General features: G+C 51.7%; 1 protein-coding gene across 8 annotated transcripts in view; it reads right to left on the bottom strand.

The window, feature by feature from the left end:
• Cacna2d2 (calcium voltage-gated channel auxiliary subunit alpha2delta 2) overlaps positions 1-17,933 on the bottom strand; it is a 130,593-nt gene that overhangs the window by 53,678 nt on the left and 58,982 nt on the right. For all 8 annotated transcript variants that reach the window (XM_041677088.1, XM_041677086.1, XM_041677087.1 and 5 more), the window contains exon 3: positions 12,309-12,425. In XM_041677088.1, coding sequence (XP_041533022.1) covers positions 12,309-12,425 — 117 coding nt within the window. The remainder of the gene's footprint in view (positions 1-12,308; positions 12,426-17,933) is intronic.

The raw sequence follows: 17,933 nt of genomic DNA on the forward strand, positions 1-17,933 counted from the left end.
ATGGAGAGTATCTATACCAAAATTTTCTAGAGATACAGCCCAGGAACTGCTTAGGGTTCAGCAAGCACAAACATGGTTTGACCCAATGAAGAACGTTTGAACACTTCTAATTGTGAAGCAGGGAGCTGGAGACGTGGCGGCATCTCTCTCCAGGGTCGGCACAGACTGACAGGTCAGCTAGAAGAAAGAGCTGAACTCGCCCCCTCTGGTTCTATAATTACAGATTCTGGTTTGGTTCCCTGATGTCAAGGACCTGTATCTCCAGCATCCCTGGGGCCTTGATCTTGTGAGCCAAGATCTGACAATGTGCCCCTGAGTCTGAGCTGGGAATTTGACATGTGATGCTTCAGTGACCTAAGTGGTGACCTTGAGACCCATGATACCAGCCCTGGGCTGTAACTTGCTTGGTAGGTACTTCCTTAGCTTGCAACCCATGGATTCACACATGACCTTGAGGCCACCACAACTAACAGCACCCTTACAGAGAAGGAGGAAGCCCTTTACTCAGGGAAGTCCTGGCCTGTTTAATGGGCACATGCTGTGTCCCTGAGTGACTATGCAGGATGTGGTGGTCCACACACAAGGCCCCCAAAGCTCCAGTTTGAACATGACATTCAGATCCTTAGAAATTATTGCCCTGGCAGAGTTGGGAAGCCACACATGGGGGTATCCTCTTTGGGGCTAGGGCCTGGTTCCCAGAATCCACCACCGAGACCCAGACAGGCCTGACCTGCACTCGTTGGCTTTGCCTATCCTGCCTTCTAAGAGGAAAATCACAGGGAAGTAAACCTTGAAGGGAGAAAGGAGAATGTTTTTAATTAAAAGTTTAAGAGAATTCACATCCCGAGGGAATCACAGCAAGAAAAGGCGGGGAGACAAGGGGCGGGGGAGCAGAAAAGTAGGCCATGCCAGCTAAGGCTCCGAGCCCAGTTCTTCCAGTTGCCTTGCGCACTGCACAGCATCAGCAGGCTGGGTCCTGTGCAATGCAGCCTCAGCTCTCCATCGGGGGGATGGGGATGCAGGGCTCAGCACTGGTGGCCAGCCTGGGACCGTCCTGAATAAAAGGTTAAAGCTGGGCATGAAAGCACACGTTAACATTATTAACACTCAGGAGACTGACGCAGAACTGCTTCAGTTGGAGGCCAGCCTGGGCTACCTAGTAAGACCCTGTTTTAAAGCAGTATCAACATAAAAATCAACCAATTGACTTAAACTAGGGACTGCTCCCTCTGCCTAGCCCCAGCCATTTCTGATCCCAGGAAGATGAGGTTTGAAGCTTGGTAGGGAGCTGTCATGCCTAGCCGAGGCCTAGGGACATGCAACCTACTGTAAAGTTCTGCATGTATCTTGTCCACAGCTGATGGCTCCAAGGAGCCCCTGCCTGAGGGCTCATCCATCACCTCTACCTACTTACCTCCAGTTTGGCTACTATACACTTGTCTACCACAAGCTGGGCTGTGGGCGGGAACACCACCATGTATTTTATTAGTGTGAGTCCTGCGATTGGGCAGTGCCTGGGGGTGAATAAAATGGTGGATACTCTTGGGAAGGGATCGGGTGAGGTCTGTGTAGTCTTTTTCTCCTGTCACAGGAAGGGCTCTGACATCTTTAGGTCTAACCCATTGATTTTCTTCTACTTACCAGGCTGGGCTGGGATATATTGGGGGGGTCATTGCTTGTGGGGGCCCTGTGTGGAGGAAACGGGACCTATGAGATGTCCCTACCCCCAGAGGTCTCTCTCTACCCCTTCCACCCTTTACTGGGAGAGGAAAAAGTAAAGGGGACACTCTGACAGATGCGATAGTTTGCAAAATGAACTAATTACATGGTGGTCACACAGGGAGATGAGATTAGCAGAGGAATATTTGATAAAAGGAAGCCGGGATGTGCACATGAGTGGCAGGGAAAGGCCGGGGTTATCTGGAGAGGATGGAACTTGGTACTCCTGCTGAGTCTGGGAGAACAGGGCAGTGGTCCCCTGAATTAGTGAATTAGTCACAAATCTGTGACCATAGACTGTGGCTTACCCCTTGGCCCCCAACTCTTCGAAGTGGCTGGGTCCCTGGAGTCTATCTAAAAGCTGGCTAGAAGCAGGTCCCCAGCTCTGGGAGCCAGGGCTTCAATCTGTAAGCGCAGTAGATCTGACGGCCCTGCTAAATTGCAGGCTGGAGAGCATGTATCCACAGTGATGTTACCCAGGACCCTGTGATTTGACAGAATCCATGCTTTTACTACCCTTGCCTGGAAGCTTGCTACTGTTACAGTCCACACACTCCAGGCTTGTGGCAAGTGACCATGCGAAGACGGTGGGTAAGAGAAAGGTAGCAAGTGCTGCCCACTTCCTGACAATTCCTTTGGATTCTCTGGTCTTCACTCTGCAGCCCACTCCCATCCAATATCTCCCGCTTCATACATGTGAGCACAAGGAAGTGTCCCGGGCTCCCACCTCCTTAACCAATGCAGCCAACCCACCCTTGCTGCCTCTCCTGATCCTGAGATCCCTCCACTGTTCCACATAAGGCTGTAGGCCCTCAGCGCCTCTCCTGACACCCAGAATGGCCTCTCCTTTTCCTTGAGTACCCCCACTTCCTGTGTTGAGAGACTGGGCAGACCAGTCCAGAGCTCAGGTATCTAACTCTGCCCCCTCTCCCTTTCCTCTTTCAGAATGTTTGTCCTGCTATCTGAGGGGCAAACTGCCACCTTTTCTCTGGCCTTGACCTTTGGGTCACCTTTCTGTATTTCCAAGCAACTGGGATACCTTTCCAAAGAATCTAAAAGAAAACTGCAGTAGAGAGAGATTTACCTTGTCAGGCCCCATCTCGGAGTCCGCAGTCCAGAAAAAGCCAAGCCCTTCCTGCAGGTGTGGTGATACTTTGTTTGTAATCTAACAAATAAAGCTTGCCTGAAGATCAGAGTGCAGAGCTAGCCACAAGTTAGCCATAGAAGCCAGGCTGTGGTGGGGCGCGTGCCTTTAAACCCAGCCCTGGCGAAGCAGAGGTGGGTGGGTCTCGGTGAATTCAAGGCCACCCTGGACTATACAAGAGAAACAAAGCCAGGTGGTGGTGGCAGCTCACACCTTTGATCCCAGTATTTGGGAGTCACACGGTCTTTAATCCCAGCACTAGGGAGGTGAGACAGGAAGGGATAAGGCTGGGCAGAGAAAGGAATATATGGTGGGAGGAGACAGGACCTCACTGCTTTCGGTCTGAGGATTCAGTCTGAAGATTCATGGAGACAGGATCTTGCCCCCTTTGGTCTGAGGATTTGGCAGACTTAAAAAGTTTCCTTAGTGGCTGGCTCCTTTACTTCTCTGATCTTTCAGCATTTACCCCAATATCTGACTCCAGGTTTCTATTAGTAAGACCAATTAGAATTTGTGTTACATCCAGGAGTCTGCACATCGACAGTTTTGTCTCACTCAGAGGGAACCACACAGTAAACCCACTGGATGGATCTTAGCACCTGTCTTACAGGGAAGGCAGCCGAGCAGAGAAATGAACTGGTTAGCCTCGCAGAAGGCTCTGAGGCTGACAGTGTTGTGGCTGTGATCTTACCTGTCTCCCCCCAGTGGCCCTGTCCTTCCCTGGAGGACTGTGTTCCCAGAGAGTCATTCTTTACGGCGTTTCTGGAAAACCTGCTCCTTCACTGCTCTCTGGTCCTCTGTTTCCACGTTTTTTTTTTTTAAAGATTTTTTTTTATTTATTGTATACACAGTATTCAGCCTCCTTGCATGCCTGCAGGCCAGAAGAGGCCACCAGATCTCATTACAGATGGTTGTGAGCCACCATGTGGTTGCTGGGAATTGAACTCAGGACCTCTTTAAGATCAGTCAGTGCTCTTAACCTCTGAGCCATCTCTCCAGCCCCATGTTTCCATGTTTTTGAGAGCGAGTCTCAGCACCCTCCCCCACGCAGTGGCTCATTCCCACTGTTTCAGGATTATACAGCTCCTGTATGGATATCAGCTTCCCTGGTCTAAGGCCCCCTGGAGTCACGGAGTCTCTGTCCCTTGCCTTGTTTCTGCCTCACTACCTGTCTATTCATCTGGCCACCTGCCTGATGCTTAGGCCTCTTTTAAGCTGCTGGACCTGGTGACTGGGGACACACAGGAGGAGGGGGCCTGGGGTTATGGGAGGTCAGAGGGACCCTGAACAAAGGGCTGGGGGACCCTGTACTTAGCCACAAAGCTTTGAAGACTGCCTCTGCCTGGAAGACCTGGTTGTGTAAGGGGGAACTTGCTGTCTCTGGTTCCAGCTGTCTGCCTCATCGTCCTTGGTGTTTTTATGGACAAATGCATGGGATGTGGGTGAGGAGATATCCAATAGTTCACTGACCCCGATCTTGCCAGGTAAGGGCTGAACCCAGGTCCCTGGGCCGCTGGACGATGCGGCCTCATGTCTTCAGCCATCTCCATAGCGGGGCTCCAGCTGGTGTTGACACAGCAAACATGGGACAACTCCTATTCGCTGAGAAGTAGAGTGGGCAAACACAGGGAGGCTGCAACAAAGGGCCAGCAACCGTGACTAGCCTCCCAAACACCAGTTTCAGGGCCTGGGCCAGAACACAGGAAGCACTGTGCAGCCTGAACACTGGGAGCCTTGGAGGTGCAAGTCGGAAGGGCTGACTGGGTGGGGCTGAAGGGCTACTGCTGGTCCTTGAACTTCCTTGTTCCCTCTATATTCCTCCGGTACTCTTCTTTCCCTAGCTAAGTCCTCCTCTTCCCAGGCCCCCCAGGCTTAGTCCCAAGTTTTATACTTTGTGCCGTGGATCATAACACTGTCCCCTTCAGCAGACGGTACCCCCTTAGGTCTATGCACACTGTCCCTGTCCCTGGTGACACAGTACAGTGCCTGCACGTGACAGGCAAGTACTCGGTACTCTATCAGAAGCTGAAGCAGGGCACCTGAAGCTCCCAGAATCCTGTGACTTGATAACCAATCACCTGGCCTTCTCACTACCCCTGTGTGGTGTCTACCACCCCGAGAGCAGTGACACCAACTGCTGAGCCAGTACTTTCTCCCATAGGCACCCACTGTCACCAGGGAGCTGCTGTCTGTTGCATAGCTTGAAGCTCAGAAAACCGGGTGAGAGTCTGCTCCTAGAGCACGCTTTGAAAGCGGACCATGCTTAAGGATGTGTACTAAGCACCCCAGAGATCAGGCAGTTAGTTGTCTCTAGCGTCACCTCTGCCACATTGCCTTTCCCCTGCAGTGGAAACTGAGGCACAGGCTGCACTTCCTGCTCACGCTCCTTACTAGGCTGGTGTTGGACTAGACATTGCTGAGATAGCCCTTCTTTTTCGCCCTTGACAATTCCTCCTGTCTCCTAAGACTCGGTTTAAATTGCCACCTCCTCCAGGCCGCCATCTTAGACTTCTCAGTTCCATGGTGGCTAATTTGCACACCGACACCCCATGTCTCCTTGAAATCTGGGACCTAGAGGGTCAGGATCAGCCTGGCTGGCACACTGCTACCCTCCCCAGCCCTCACACACTAGGATTTCAGAACAAAGGGTCACATGCTATTAAAACTCAATTAAATTTCTCACTTCTATGATCCTAAATTAGTCTGGCTTGTCCCTGTGGCACCTGTAGGTCCTTTCCCTCTGCCTCCTAAGATCTCTCCGTTTCCAGCGAGGACTCCCTACCCCCACCGTCCCAGAAGAGTAGGCTAAGTAGAGGGGATTCTCCCCGAGTTAGGCCTTGTCTGGGGAGTGGAGTTCAGTGTTCCTCTGTGGGCTCAGGGGTCATTTCCTCCATCTAGCTGGCCCTGCCCCTGAGTCAGGGCAATGTTGCTTCCTGGCCTAATACATTCAAGCCATCAGCCCCTTCCCTCTAACCTTCCGCCACTGGGAGAACTCAGCTACAGTGCGTATTTCATCTCCTAGCCCTTAGGGATGTTGCACCCCAACCATCAACCCCTCCCTTTGATTGCTGGGGAATAGCAGAGGCTCTTCCGGACCCTTTTCTCTGGAGATCCCAGGCGAAGACCCTATTGCACACAGGCAACTTGAGACTAGAGGCCAGCTCCAAACAGACATGGTGACATTTCTGTAGGCCCAGTAGGTCTGAGTCAGCTGGGTGGGTAAAGATGAAGGATTGATGAGACCCTGGGACCCCTGGGCTATGCCCCAGCCATACTAATGACCCAGGGAGACTAACTCTTGGCCCCACCAGCACAGCCTGGTCCTCCAGAGGATCTCGGGATCTCCGGGCCATCCAACAGGGATGAAAGTAGGAGAGGAAGCCTCCACACTCATGTCCACTAGGAACTGGGAACAGTGTCTTTCTCTTGCTCATGCTGACTGACTCCAAGGACAAGGATGCTTGGGTGTGTGAAGAGTGGTCATCAGTTTCTATACACATTCAGGCCACCTCCTCTGAGAACCCTTCCCTGAACTTCATCCTTCTATGGCGACTTAAGAGAAACCTCGTGGCTACCTGGGCTCTGCCATTCCTGCCCCACCCTTCTTTCTGGCCATACACGTGAAAGGTGTTCGACAGATGTCCATTCACTAATTCAATGCATCCTCATCCCCAGGGGCCCCCAGCAGACTCCTCTGGGTGGCACCTTGCCAGGAAGCAGCACTGTTTGGGTGAGGGGGAGAATAATCAGCTGTAAACGCCGCAATCAGGGAGAAAAAGCTGCTCAGGCCCTTGGCGCCCACGCGTGCGCCTAATTGGCTCCACGTGTCTCAGTTCTTTTCAAGAGCTGGAAAGTGGAAGGGTCAAGATCTCTTAATGTTCGTAATGGAAGGGAGGCAGAAGCCACCGCCAGCCCCACATAAACACCTTTTAATTGCTCAGAGAAGGGTGGGCGGAGGCAAGGGGTGCTACAGACTCCCTTGTCTGTCAGCCCGCCATTACTGTGCCTGTTCTGAGCTTCCTGGAACCAGAGTCCGACCCCCGAAGCTGAGCTCCCGCAGAATCCAGAGCCACAGCTCAGCATCTGTTCCTCAAATGCTTACAAAGCTCCTACTGTAGGCCGGGCCTTGGCACATGACTCACGGCCTGGATTGCTCAGGAACAACCTATTTGTTGAACGCTCTTCAATGGATGCACCACCGGACCCAGCTGAACTAGCCTCTAGTTGCCTCTGGACCCGACTATTCCCCTTGCTGCCTCTTCCGGGCAGCCTTTCCTCTTTGGAAGAAAGGATTTTTTCTCTCGCTCAGACTGCCCTGTTCCATCTGCACACCTCTCAGGCCCCAATGCCTCACTGCCTGTGGGATTTCTATTCATTACTGTCACATCGCTTATGCCACCTGACCAGGAAACGCTAGGCCGTACGTGGAGGCACACTGTGAGAGTGGGGGTGCTACTGGCATCTAGAGGGTAGAGAGAGGGCAAGGGTGCTACCAAACATGCCCCAGTGCTCGGAGCCGGCCCCGCAAAGGCTGATCCAGTTCAAAGTACCCCTGGGGTTGAAGCTTTGGAAAGGAAGCAGCAGTTGAACTGGGAGGAACCTTCTCTTCCTAACAGAGTAGCCTGTCCTCAAGCCCTCAGCCTTACCTCCTGTCCCTCTGAACACCCACTCAGAGCTCCATTCCTGAACAGACCCAGCCACACTGCCAACATGCGTCAGCTAATTGGGTTAAGTGGCCATTAGCAGCAAAAGCAGGGCGACCGCGCTCAGAAGGGTTTTTAATTTTACTCTTTAAATGACGCTAATTCCCCAGAGAACACTGGTGGTGGGGGTGCTGCCCACTGGAACCCCTAGATCCGAGGCTAGGGCCGCACTTCCCCCTACCCACCCATGGGAGTCTTGTGGGGGCCTTTGGGAGGGACACTCATCATCTATGAAAGAAAGTGAGGGATCAGGGATTTGTCCAAGGTCACTAGGTCATCACAGATCAAGGTCCTGTCAGAGGAAGCCAACGCCTCATCCTTTTCCCCGGGCCTGTTCTACTGTAGACAGCTAATGCTACATGGTCGTAATGGTGGCAAATATGAAGGCGCTGTCAGTTTGTATGGCCTGAGTTTCTAGATTCTGGAGTCTCAGCCAGGCCTTGCCACTGCCCCCAGCTTGTCTGAGTTGGAAGGCGAAAGGACTTCCTGGAGCAGGCTGCCAGTATCCACAATGACGCTCTCAGTAGTCTGCTTTGGCCTCGGTGACATGTTCCGAGTGCCGTGGCCCTGGCATTCCCATTCTCTGGCAGTTAGTTCACTAAGCCATCATGCCCTTAACCTTGCTGATGAGCTTATCTCTTACTTTATCCACGACCTCTTCTCTAAGCCACATGGCAAAGGTGCCAGGGATGGGCAGCAAGCAACATAGCCTTCAAGGACACTGTCCTTTATGAATGACAGCTCTTGGGGTTGTGAAACTGGAGGTACTGGGCAGGGAGGGTGCTCAGGTCCTTAGTTTAGTCTGTGCTGCTGAAATATGGCCCCTTGATGTTGACAGGTGGTTTTGAACTCTTGAACTCGAGCAATCCTCTTCCCTTGGCCTCCCGAGTAACTGGCATACAGGCACAGAGAAGGAAGTTAGGGCCTGAGATGGAATGGACTTGGTATATGAAGGTAGGAACATGCCTGTCCTTCCCTGCACCTTCTGCAGCAGCACAGGGATTATCACTGGTGGGCCACGAGTGAACACAGGTGACAACACTGAGTGGGGAACATAAATGGATAAATGACCTTTCTGAGAAGGAGGTGGTGTGCAGAGGCCTCAGTTGAGAGGACAGGGACATAACAATTGTGCTTCAAATCTGCCTGAGTCCTCATGATGAACCACAGGGTCCCTTCTGGGGCTCAAGGCCCTAAAAAGCACTAGCTGAAAGGCCTTGCCTCACTGAGTGGTTGAAGTTTCTGGTTCCCTCTACATGCCCAAACCAGAGAAACTATCATGGTTTCTGAACCTGGGAACACTGGTTGCTTGTGTTTGTAAGGCCCTGAGCTGGCCTCTTCTGACTCTTGACTTCGGTCAAGAAACATCTGATGGATGCTGATTGGACAATATAGTGACCTTGTGTCTTGCAGTTCTTGGCTCCCTCTTCACAAGCCCCAAATTAAGATTCAAGACCAGATCAAGGGTTTTAAATTGGATTACTAAACGGGGTCCAGGGAGGGAGGAGCAATGGAATGGGGGTGGGATTCAAGCCCCCCAGGCCCTTCCCTCATTTGCAAGCAGGCTGCACATGAATGTGGGAAAGCAGAAAAGGAGCGGAACTTGATTAAAAGCAAACTTAAAACAATGAAGTTCAAAGCTTACTTTGAACAATTAGAACTAAGGGCTAGGCAGTCCTGTCTTGGGGGGATGTAGGGTGAGTCTGGAATCAGACTGCAACAGAAGGAGGTGCTGGGATGGCAAGGGCTGTAGCCTTAGTGCATGCCTCGGGACTGTGGGGGCCACGGGCTGGAATCCGGGTCAGGAAGACCTGTGTTCAAGTTCTGGCTCTCTTGTGTCCTGTCCTAACACCTCCAAGCCTTCTGTGTCCCCTTCTGTAAGAGGAAAGGGCAAAGACTTCCTTTTGGGGTTGTTACGAGAATGACTCGTGATCCACTGACCACACGGTGAGGGCCTTTTCCCATCATTCTTCCACTGAAAGTCATTCTGTATTTGGCTCTGACTGTGTACCAGGAAATAGGCTGGGGCTGTCAACTCAGTGGGAAGGAGGCAGATATCTGTCCTGTCTCTCAGGCAGGGATGAGTATGTGGGGTACAGGAGGAGAGTTAAACAGGACTCCAAGCCTGTGGCTATGCCCCAACCCCCTCTGCTATTAGGGTTGGTTGTTCTTGTAGTATTGGGTTAAGGGGGGCAGGGAATCAAGACTGTGGTTTCTGAGGAGGATGGCAGGGCCTGGGTTCTGGGAAGCTGGCAGGGTCATCCTTAAGTACAGTCCAGCCTCTACCAAGGAAAACCTGTTCTGAAGTCTGTGCGCGACTCCCCCTAAGACCTGAACATAACCTTTCGCACACATACCTGATGTTAACTGTTGTGGGAGCTGTGGGCTTCTTCCCACAGCCAGGCTTCCAGCCACCTGGCTAGCTTATGCCCCAAAATAATGACACACAAATTGTATCCATTTAAACACTGCCTGACCCATTAGTTTCAGCCTCTTAACCCATTTCTAATAATCTGTGTAGCACCCCAAGGTGCGCTTACCGGGAAGATTCTAGCCTATGTCCATCCTGGGTCGGAGCTTCATTGCGTCTGCCCTGGAGAGCAGCAGAGCAGCGGCCTTACATCTGAGCTCACTTCCCTTCTTCTTCCCAGCATTCTGTTCTGTTTACTCCACCCATCTATGTTCTAACCTATCAGGCCAAGCAGTTTCTTTATTACTTAATCAATGAAATCAACAGATTGGTATATGACACTCCCACATCATTTCCCCTTTTTCTGTTTAAACAAAAAAAAGAAGGCTTTAACTTTAACATAGCAAAATTACATATAACAAAACAGTTATCAAGCAAGAATTAGTTACAATATTTATATCTATTTTATCTTTTACCATAACAAAGGAAAACTATAACTATAACTAACCATTCTTCAACTCCATCAAAGACTCCAGAAGGATATAATATTACCTAAGTAAACAAGAAATAAGCAACTTTCAAAACTCTAGAAATGACAGAGACATTTTGCTGCCTGGACAGTCACCCAAAGTTCTTTTGTACCGTTGGGGCATCCATCTTCGGCCTTCAGGCCCATAGTATCCAGCAGACATTTCTATGAAGCAGGAAATTTCAAAGGCAGTTCAGTCACTATCTGCTGTGTCCTGCAGAATGTCTCGCAGACTCTTTCATGAATAAGGAACCCTGAAAAATCATCTAATTTGGGCTGGCCAGCCAGGTATAGGTAGTATGTGTTTGTAATCCCAGCTCAGGAGGCATGGGTAAGAAGACTGGGAGCGTGAGACTAGTCTGGGCCCTAATGGTCTGGGATGAGAGAGGGGCAAGGAGACAGAGAACAAGACCAAAAGGGACACATTTGGGAGAGGAAGTGGACAGGTGTGGTGTGCTAGCTGGGTAAGTGAGCACATGGTATAATACTAGTAGGGAGAGGCATTTGACCCCTACAGCTGGTACCTGGCTTTGCCCCTTCGGTGGCAGCCCATCTTCCAATTGACTTTCCTTATCTGTGACCAGGAGATCCCCCAAATCAGGCGAGACTAGGCTCTCTAGGTACAGCTCTGGGTTTGTTGGGTTCCTAATTGTTGGGAGGTCCTTAGAACCCACTTTTCCTCCAATCAGAAGGCCATCCCCACTCTCTTGCATGCACCTAGGTCACACAAGGCAGGGTCCTGTGAGGGACAGTGGGGCCAAGCTACTGGAAAAAGGGGACTCATTCTTTATTGGGGTCTAGATATGGAGGATCTAGGCTAGCTGTCTTGACTTGACCCTGGCCATAGCTGTGGATGGATGTGCTAATTTTTAAAAAATTGCTTTATTGAGATTTAATTGACATAGCAAATTCAGTCACATTAAACATGCATTTCAGTGGTTCTTAGTATAATTAGAGTTGTGCAACTACCACCATAATCTAAATTTAGAATATTTTCATCACTACCAAAAGGAAACCTTGAATTCAACTGGCCCTATCTTCTCTCCACTAGCCCTTGGCAACCAGTAAGCTAGCTTTCCATGTCTGTCGACTTTTCATAGAAATAGGATCACACACGTGGCCCTTGTCACCAGCTTCTTTCCCTTGGCACGATGAGTTTCAGCTCATCCATGTTGTAGGACATACCAAGATTTCTTCCTTTCTTATAAAAACAGATGTTGCTATCTTCTACATAGGCTGGGGGCAACTACAATGGTGCCGCTGATCTAGGGTCAGAATGGATGCTTCCTGCCCATTTAGGAATGACTCCACAGCTCCTGAGGGCCCCTCCCACCTGCTGTCCTTGGAGCGAGTAGGAGTCTGGCTGCTTTGTCAGGCTAGCCTGGCAGGTCTTACTGTTGGGGTATAGTAGAGTATAAAGGGGGGGCTGAGACCCGGAGCAGGCAGAGAAATATTTAGATCTGGGCAGAGCAGGGACTCCAGCCTTCCTCACCTGTGGCTGCCTTCATGCCATCCCCTCCCCACCAGCTCCTGCAGCCCACAGACAGACCAGGGGGCTGAGAGGAATGAGAAAGCTCCAAGGCCCTGCAGGAGGGAGACGCAGGACTGCCTAGGTCTGCCAGGTCACCACACATGCAGCCAAACCCAATGACAACTGCCACAACTGCCCAGTCCTGTACCTGTTTCTCCTGCCGAAATTCCAGGAGCCAAGCGCCCTGTGACAATGAGGGTCGGAACATTGCCTTCAGTCAAGGCCACCCCACCTTCCCTTAATGTTCTCATGCTCCCGACACACTGGCCTACCTTCAGGGCCTGCACCTTCCTGTCTAGCAGGCTCTCGATGTCCCCTGCCACCTTCTCCACCAATTTCTGGGGTTCATTCTCTTGTACTTCGAACAGGTTCCGATTGTCCTTGTAGATCTAGAAGGAAGCAGAGGTTAAAGGTGAGGCCAGAGCGGTCCATAACTCCCATGCCATGGCCTCACATACTGTCACTGCAAACACAGCTCAGTTCATCCTTGTTCCTATAGGACCTGGCTTTGGCCCAAACAAGCAGAGTCCAGGACCTTCATGATCTCAGGGACGGGGAACACCGGGCTGGAGTTCTATAGTTTGTATCTGGGGTGAAGGTCCAGTGTGGGCTAGTTGGTGGCCAGTGTTGGTGGTTCATGGGTCCAGGTCTGTCTTGTCTGGGCCTCAGGGATCCCTTTTCAGGGGCTATGAGTTGTCTCGACTGTTAGTTCAAAGTGCCTATGAGCAGCAGAGGGGGAGGGGGAGGCTGGATGGGAAGCAGAAGGCAGGTTATGTGGTGAGAGAGATGGAGCTAAAAAGCATACATCATAAACCACATCCCGACATGAAGATGTTCGCACACCCACACACGTACATATATGTGCATAGCTACGAACGAATCTCCTATGTGTGCAGATGCATAGCTACTCCTCCATGTAGCCTCAGGCAATGTGCTCCTTTTACGAATGCTGCCCTAGGCCATTTGCAGAAGCTATGGAGAGCTCTGCTATTCAAGGCACAGAATATTGAGGGAGACCAGGTAGGAAGAATTACTCTGCCCATTCCCCCTCCTTAGGAGGTGGAGTCTGAGTACACATGCGTGTGAACTGATGGTTAGGATGTGGTGGCTTGACACTGCCATCTGTGTGCACATGCCAGCATGTGGGCTTTAGGATGGGTGAGGCTAGGTCCTCTGAATACAGCTTGTGAGTCTCAGAGGCAGATTTCAGCAGGCATCTTTGTTCATGCTTGGGTCGGGTCTTAGTTATGTGCATGCATATGTATGCATTATACACGTGTGAGTGTCTCCAAGCCTGACACAGACCAGTTCGTGCATCCATTCAAATGACTGCAGGAAGTCTGTACCCCAAGTTGGCTCCTCACCACTAGAAGTCTTAAGCCCGGCTACTATGGCCAGAGCTTTGCCACCAGGCTGTGCAGAGGTGGGGGCATGCAGAGACAGAAAGGATTGGTGGTAAGGGGCAGGCAATAAGGAGGCGACAGAGGCACCTGGTGAGAGACAGACAAGCAAGGCATTATAAGGTCAGAGAATGACAGAAGAGGTGCAGATGTAAGGACTCTGTCATCTGACAAGGGGATGGGCTGGGGGCTGGAGGCTGCCAGAGCCTCAGCCTTGCTGCCTGCCCAGTGCCTGGCATCTCAAGGGTTAAAGCAGTAAGCGAAGCAGGCTCAGGCAATCTTCTCCTCCTGCCATCCCCCACCCCTCTCAGCTTCTCTTTTCTTTTTGTCCTCCTCTTAGAACAAAATAATTTGTGGAGAAGTTGTTCCTTCCTCTAGAGCTGTGGCAATTAGGGGGCGAGCGGCAGGGCCTGTTTGTATAGCCAGAGAGGACCGAGGCTCTGAGCAGACACCAGCAGGTTGTGTCATAGGACCCATGCTCAGCTCTGGACCAAGGTCCTCTGATGGTCCTCTGTGATGGAGGCAAAGAAAAGGAAGAATCACAACCCAAGGGCTGCAGAGAAATGCAGGGAGCCGGTATCCTACATTAGGGGAATTGAGAATCAGACAGGAGAGGACAATTCTGGACATAGGGCGGAGTGGCAAAGCCAGGCTCCATCTTCTCTGACCCATCCTTCTCAGGTTTGGAGGTTTAAAACATCCCACCACCTCAGCTTTGGACCATAGTCTGGTTGTGTAGCAGCCATGATCTGGGCCACACAGTTGAAGCAGCACCCAGCCTATTTGTGCCAGCAGGGGGCGCAGCTGCCTGGCTTCATCAGGGCCAAGGGATGAAGTTCTATTAGAATCTACATTAGATTCGCTTGTCAAGGTCATTCCCAGGCTCTGAGGCTGGGCCTTGCTGGTTTTCCTGAAATGTCTGGGAACCCCTTTCCCAGGCTTATGATATACTTTGAAGCCTATGTGGCTACTAAGTGGGGTCAGCAGAGGGAAGCAGTCTGGTGTCCCGGCTAACAGGTGACACAAAGCTTGGAGGCTGAGGGTCTTCAAGAAGTCTCTGGATTTCCAGGGTTCGATATATCTGCGAGAATGGGAGTCCTTCCAATTCTCAATTGAACAACGCCACAATGAACAACAGCCAATGAACTACATCACAGTTCATGTTCTCGGAGCCCTGTACTGTGGCCACCACGGCTACTGTCTGAGATCTGAGATCGCCATGCCGGAGGAAGTAATCTCAGTCCCCTCCCCGCCCCCACTCTTCTGCTAGGTATGCCCGCTGAGACTGCCATCAGCTTTCATTCCAAGGGTCTCCTGAGTTTTGCCCCTGAGTCCCTCCCTCAGACACCCTGTCTTTTTCCCTAACACTTCAGTCTCAGCCCTGGAGGTGATAACAGAGGAGTCCAGACACCAGGGAGCCACTGATAGGGCACAGCGACAGCTAGCTCTTTTGCTGTCCCCCCAAGCACCGTGTCTGTGTGAAGAGGACACTGAACAAAGGCATGTGCCCAACTCTGTGTTCAAGGGCAGAGTGTTGGGACCTGGGTCATCCCTTCACCTCTGCTGCAGCTGTGTGAGCTCCTGAGCCCCACATGCCTCTGCCAGGCCTTTGTCCTGCTCTCCTTCTATCGAAGGGCCTGTGGCGATGTCCTTCTGCTGGCTCCCCGGTGCCTGCATTTGAGGCCTCTTTGGACTACTGCTAGCAGACCTTGCCCATGCTGTCCCTGCCACCCTGTCTTCCCATGTGCTCTAAATCCTGCCGAGAAAGAGGAAAGGGATTGTAAGGGGTTCTGGTGTTATAAAGACAAAATCCTAGTGGCTGCTCAAGCTGCCAGTCCAGCCAGTCCCCAGCCCCAAATGAGCCCCTGATATGCAGCAGTTCCTGAAAGGCAGACCTCTGGAGTCTCATCCTTTCAACATTCCTTTGGATCTGTTCCAGCTGTTCTGTTCCCTGGAAGGGCCCTGAGCTCAGCCCTGAGCCCAAGGGAGATCTGAATGGTACAGTTCAGAGGTGCCCCTCCCCAGGGGGTAAGTCATCCCCATATTGATGTGGGCCAGGAAGCTGCTTTCCAGCATGGACCCAGGAGGGATCCCAGGGAAAGCATAGTGCTTGCACCCTGCCAAAGGCTAGCTCCTTGCCAGCTGTAACCCCGAGCCTCGGGACCAGCCGGGGCATGGCAGGAAGGCCAGGACACAGGGAACACAGCCTCAACCAGCAGGACTACACATCTTCTGGTTTCCTTGGCCCAGAGAGTTATTTTGAAAAACCAAAGAGTCCCCAGAGCAATGCCACCTCAGCGGTCCTCACCTTTAACCAGAGAGCTGGATTGAGGTGAACAAAAGAGCCAGTGCACACACAGGTGCTGCAACGCTAAGCCATCTATGGTAGCGGGGCAAGAGGCAGGGGCTTCATCCCACAGGGAGTGGAAGGAAGGTACTGGGATGGGGAGGCAGACAGAGCCATGACTGAGGGAAAGGGACAGTGGCAGAGGGCCAGAGGAATATGGACTGCAGGGGTGGCTAAGGAGGAGGGACAATTTAGGAGGCTATATGGAGTCCCTCATGCTACAGATCATGGACCTCTATCGTGTATTTCTAGTCACCATTTTTAAAAATGTGTCTGTATGATGTGCAAGTAGGTACAGGTGGAGGTCAGAGGTCAACACCAGGTAACATCTTCAGTTTTTCTCCACCTTATTGGGGGAGGGGCTCACTGAGTCTGGAACTCACTGATCTGGCTAGACTGGATACCCGTGAGCCCCAGGGACCCTCCTGTCTCTACAGTGTCCCCAGTGTTTACAAAGGTGCCAGAGTTTAACCTCGGATCCTCATGCTCATGTGGCAGGCTTTTTACCAACTGCACTTCCCAGGCCCTGTCTAGGGTGGTGACTTAGCAGGGGTGCCTTTTCCTCTTTGGGGTACTCATACTAGCTCTGTGGTCCTTTTGGAGGCCTCAGACCCAGCCTCCTGCTTCCTGGGGGCAGCCTAACATAAATGAGAAGTGAGCATGAAGGATGCCTGCAGAACAGCAACCTTGGATGGGAAACGTGAACACTTGTAGAAGGAGCCTGGAAGCCTCACTCGCAAATGGCAGCCTCATACGCAAATTCAAAAAGCTACGATAGGAGAAAAGAGATCCCAGGACAAGTAGCATGGACAGACCCCATCAGAGACATTTTACAAAGTCCCAGAAAGCCAGCAACAGTAGGGCCCAGACTTGAGCCAGGGTGAGAAGTTGAGAAGGGAGAGGGAGGAGGGAAGGTGGGAGGGACATTGGCTTACCTCGGGGCAGGTGCTTTCATTCTGGAACTCACTGATCCATGCTGGCCCAGGAAGACCGTGTATCCCTGTGATCCCCTTCTAACAGGCAAAGACGCTGTGGGCTAGAGAGGTGAAGTCCCACAGCAGAGCTGGAGTCTGCACAGGGCCTGTCTGATTCAAAGCCCTTGCCTTAGGGTACTTTGTAGCTCTGTCCTGTGTATCTCTCTCTAAACTTGAAGGTAAGGCTTTCGAGAAAGGGGGCATAAGGCTTTAAAAGGATGAGCTGGGAGTTTGGCCAACCAGAAAGGAGCATGGGGCAGACAATGATGCTGAGGAGCTTGGGGCCAGTGGGAAGTCAGCCGCTCCAGAAGGGAGGGAGCGGAGGCCTGGCAGGACCAGCTAGATCCCCTAACCTACCACATAACCCTGGGAGTGAAAACAGGCACACCCATGAGGCTTCTCTCTGCAGTGAAGGTGAACGGGCCCTAATCTCTGGAAAATTAAATCAGAAAGAAAATGGAACAAGAAAGATTTGATGCAGGCTTACCTCGCTTCTGTTTGTCTCCTCAAAGGCCCAGGCTCAGCGTGGGGCCCAGCTAGGTGCTCCAGCATCCCAGCCCCCATTCTGAGCCTGGTATCTCCCCTAAACCCTCTTCTGCCACACCTCTTGGTGTCTGCTCTTTTGTCTGACAAAGAACAGCCGAGGTGGGTGTCTTAACTGCCCCATCTTTCATGCCACCAGGCTCCTAATGGGGAGGGCAACAAGAGGACCACAGAGGGCAGAATAGAACTCCTAGGAAAGAGGTCCTGGGGTCTGGCACTGATGGGGGGTATCCAATGATAGATGGGGCTATGCCAGAGATTAGGGAAGCCACAAATGAGAGTCATAGGTAGCTCAAGGCCAGCAAGGAGGTAAGAAGAGTGGAAGACAGGTACGACCAGCTAGGCAGAGCAGAGACAGAGTGAGGGCCCCTGGCCTCACCTCTAGGAGGCTGCTTAACCAGGCTCCTATCTTCAAGGTTTATAACATACCATGAACCATCCTTGAACACGGGAAAAGTGACGCAAGGCCAGGCACCTGGAATTCTTTCCCACTTAAGCACCTAGGATATGGGACTGGAGAGATGGCTCAGCATTTAAGAACACTGGCAGCTCTTCCATCGGACCCAGGTTCAATTCCTAGCACCCACATGGCAGCTCACAGCTGTCTGTAACTCAAGTTCCGTGGGATCTAAC

Source organism: Microtus oregoni, unplaced genomic scaffold, assembly GCF_018167655.1.
Source record: "Microtus oregoni isolate MIOR12 unplaced genomic scaffold, Mior012 000028F_ref0000031, whole genome shotgun sequence".
Taxonomy (NCBI): domain Eukaryota; kingdom Metazoa; phylum Chordata; class Mammalia; order Rodentia; family Cricetidae; genus Microtus; species Microtus oregoni.